This window comes from Pteropus vampyrus, unplaced genomic scaffold (assembly GCF_000151845.1).
Source record: "Pteropus vampyrus isolate Shadow unplaced genomic scaffold, Pvam_2.0 Scaffold12738, whole genome shotgun sequence".
NCBI classification, from domain to species: Eukaryota; Metazoa; Chordata; class Mammalia; order Chiroptera; family Pteropodidae; genus Pteropus; species Pteropus vampyrus.
In genome coordinates, this window is record NW_011901519.1 from 527 (window position 1) to 1,569 (window position 1,043).

General features: G+C 66.6%; 1 protein-coding gene across 1 annotated transcript in view; it reads left to right on the forward strand.

Moving 5' to 3' along the window:
• The window catches only part of LOC105310831 (acetylcholine receptor subunit gamma-like), a gene marked incomplete at both ends in the record, with an annotated part of 1,560 nt that extends 522 nt beyond the window's left edge, over positions 1-1,038 (forward strand). The window contains 2 exons of the mRNA XM_011386934.1: positions 241-350; positions 972-1,038. Coding sequence (XP_011385236.1) covers positions 241-350; positions 972-1,038 — 177 coding nt within the window. The remainder of the gene's footprint in view (positions 1-240; positions 351-971) is intronic.
• Positions 1,039-1,043: the final 5 nt, after the last annotated feature.

Below are 1,043 nucleotides of genomic sequence, written 5' to 3' on the forward strand. Positions count from 1 at the left end.
GGGGCTTATGCCTCGGTCTGTACCCCAGAACGAGCGAGAGGAGGCCCTCACCACCAACGTCTGGATAGAGATGGTAAGAGACAACCCCACCACTCTCTTTCCCCCTGTCAGGGCCCCCCACCACGGGGCCCTCCGGTCCTGTCCCCTCTCCCTGCCTTTTCCGTCCCGCCGGGCTGGGCTCCCGACCTTGGGGGTGTGGAGAACAGAGAGCGGGGGCCCCGCGACCCCCTCTCCCTGCAGCAGTGGTGTGACTATCGTCTTCGCTGGGACCCACAAGACTACGAGGGCCTGTGGGTGCTGAGGGTGCCGTCGGCCATGGTGTGGCGGCCGGATGTCGTGCTGGAGAACAAGTGAGGAGGGGCGCGGGCGGGGGTTGGGGGACAAACGGACGCGAGCGCAGGGCCTGGCAGGACACGGCGGTTCTGAGAAAAGGGGGGAACAGAGGTGCAGACCAGGCACCCGGCGGGAGCTAGGGGGTGCGGGACGGAGCAGGTGCTGAGGGCAGGGCCCCGCGGCCCGAGGAGCCGATTCGAGGCCTGGCTCCCTGACGGCTGGGCCGAGCCGCCTGGGCCGGCCGCTCCCTTCCCTCTAACTCGGGGACAAGGACGTCTCTGTAGGAGCCGTCACGAGTCAACGAGATGAGAGGGTTAAGTGCTGCCCTGGGCTCCGGCAGCCGGGAGGCGGGTATGCAAGAGCGGAACAGATTTAGTCACTATGATGACCTTTATCGAAGAGAACTGGAGAAAGCAGTGATTCAGAGGCGGGGCCGGGGAGCCTGGCGGGTGGGCGTGGCAGGGAGGTTGCTGAGGGAGGTGGTGGTGGTGGCCAGGTGGGGACCAGGCAGGGGTGTGGCCCCTGGGAGAGCTTGGTGTCCCCAGGCCCCATCCACACAGGGCAGAGGGCTGGTCTAGGGTGTGGGTCTCAGGCGAGCTGCCAAGGGTGTGACCCCCAGCTCCGTGGTCTGTGTACAGCGTGGACGGCGTGTTCGAGGTGGCCCTCTACTGCAATGTGCTCGTGTCTCCTGACGGCTGCGTCTACTGGCT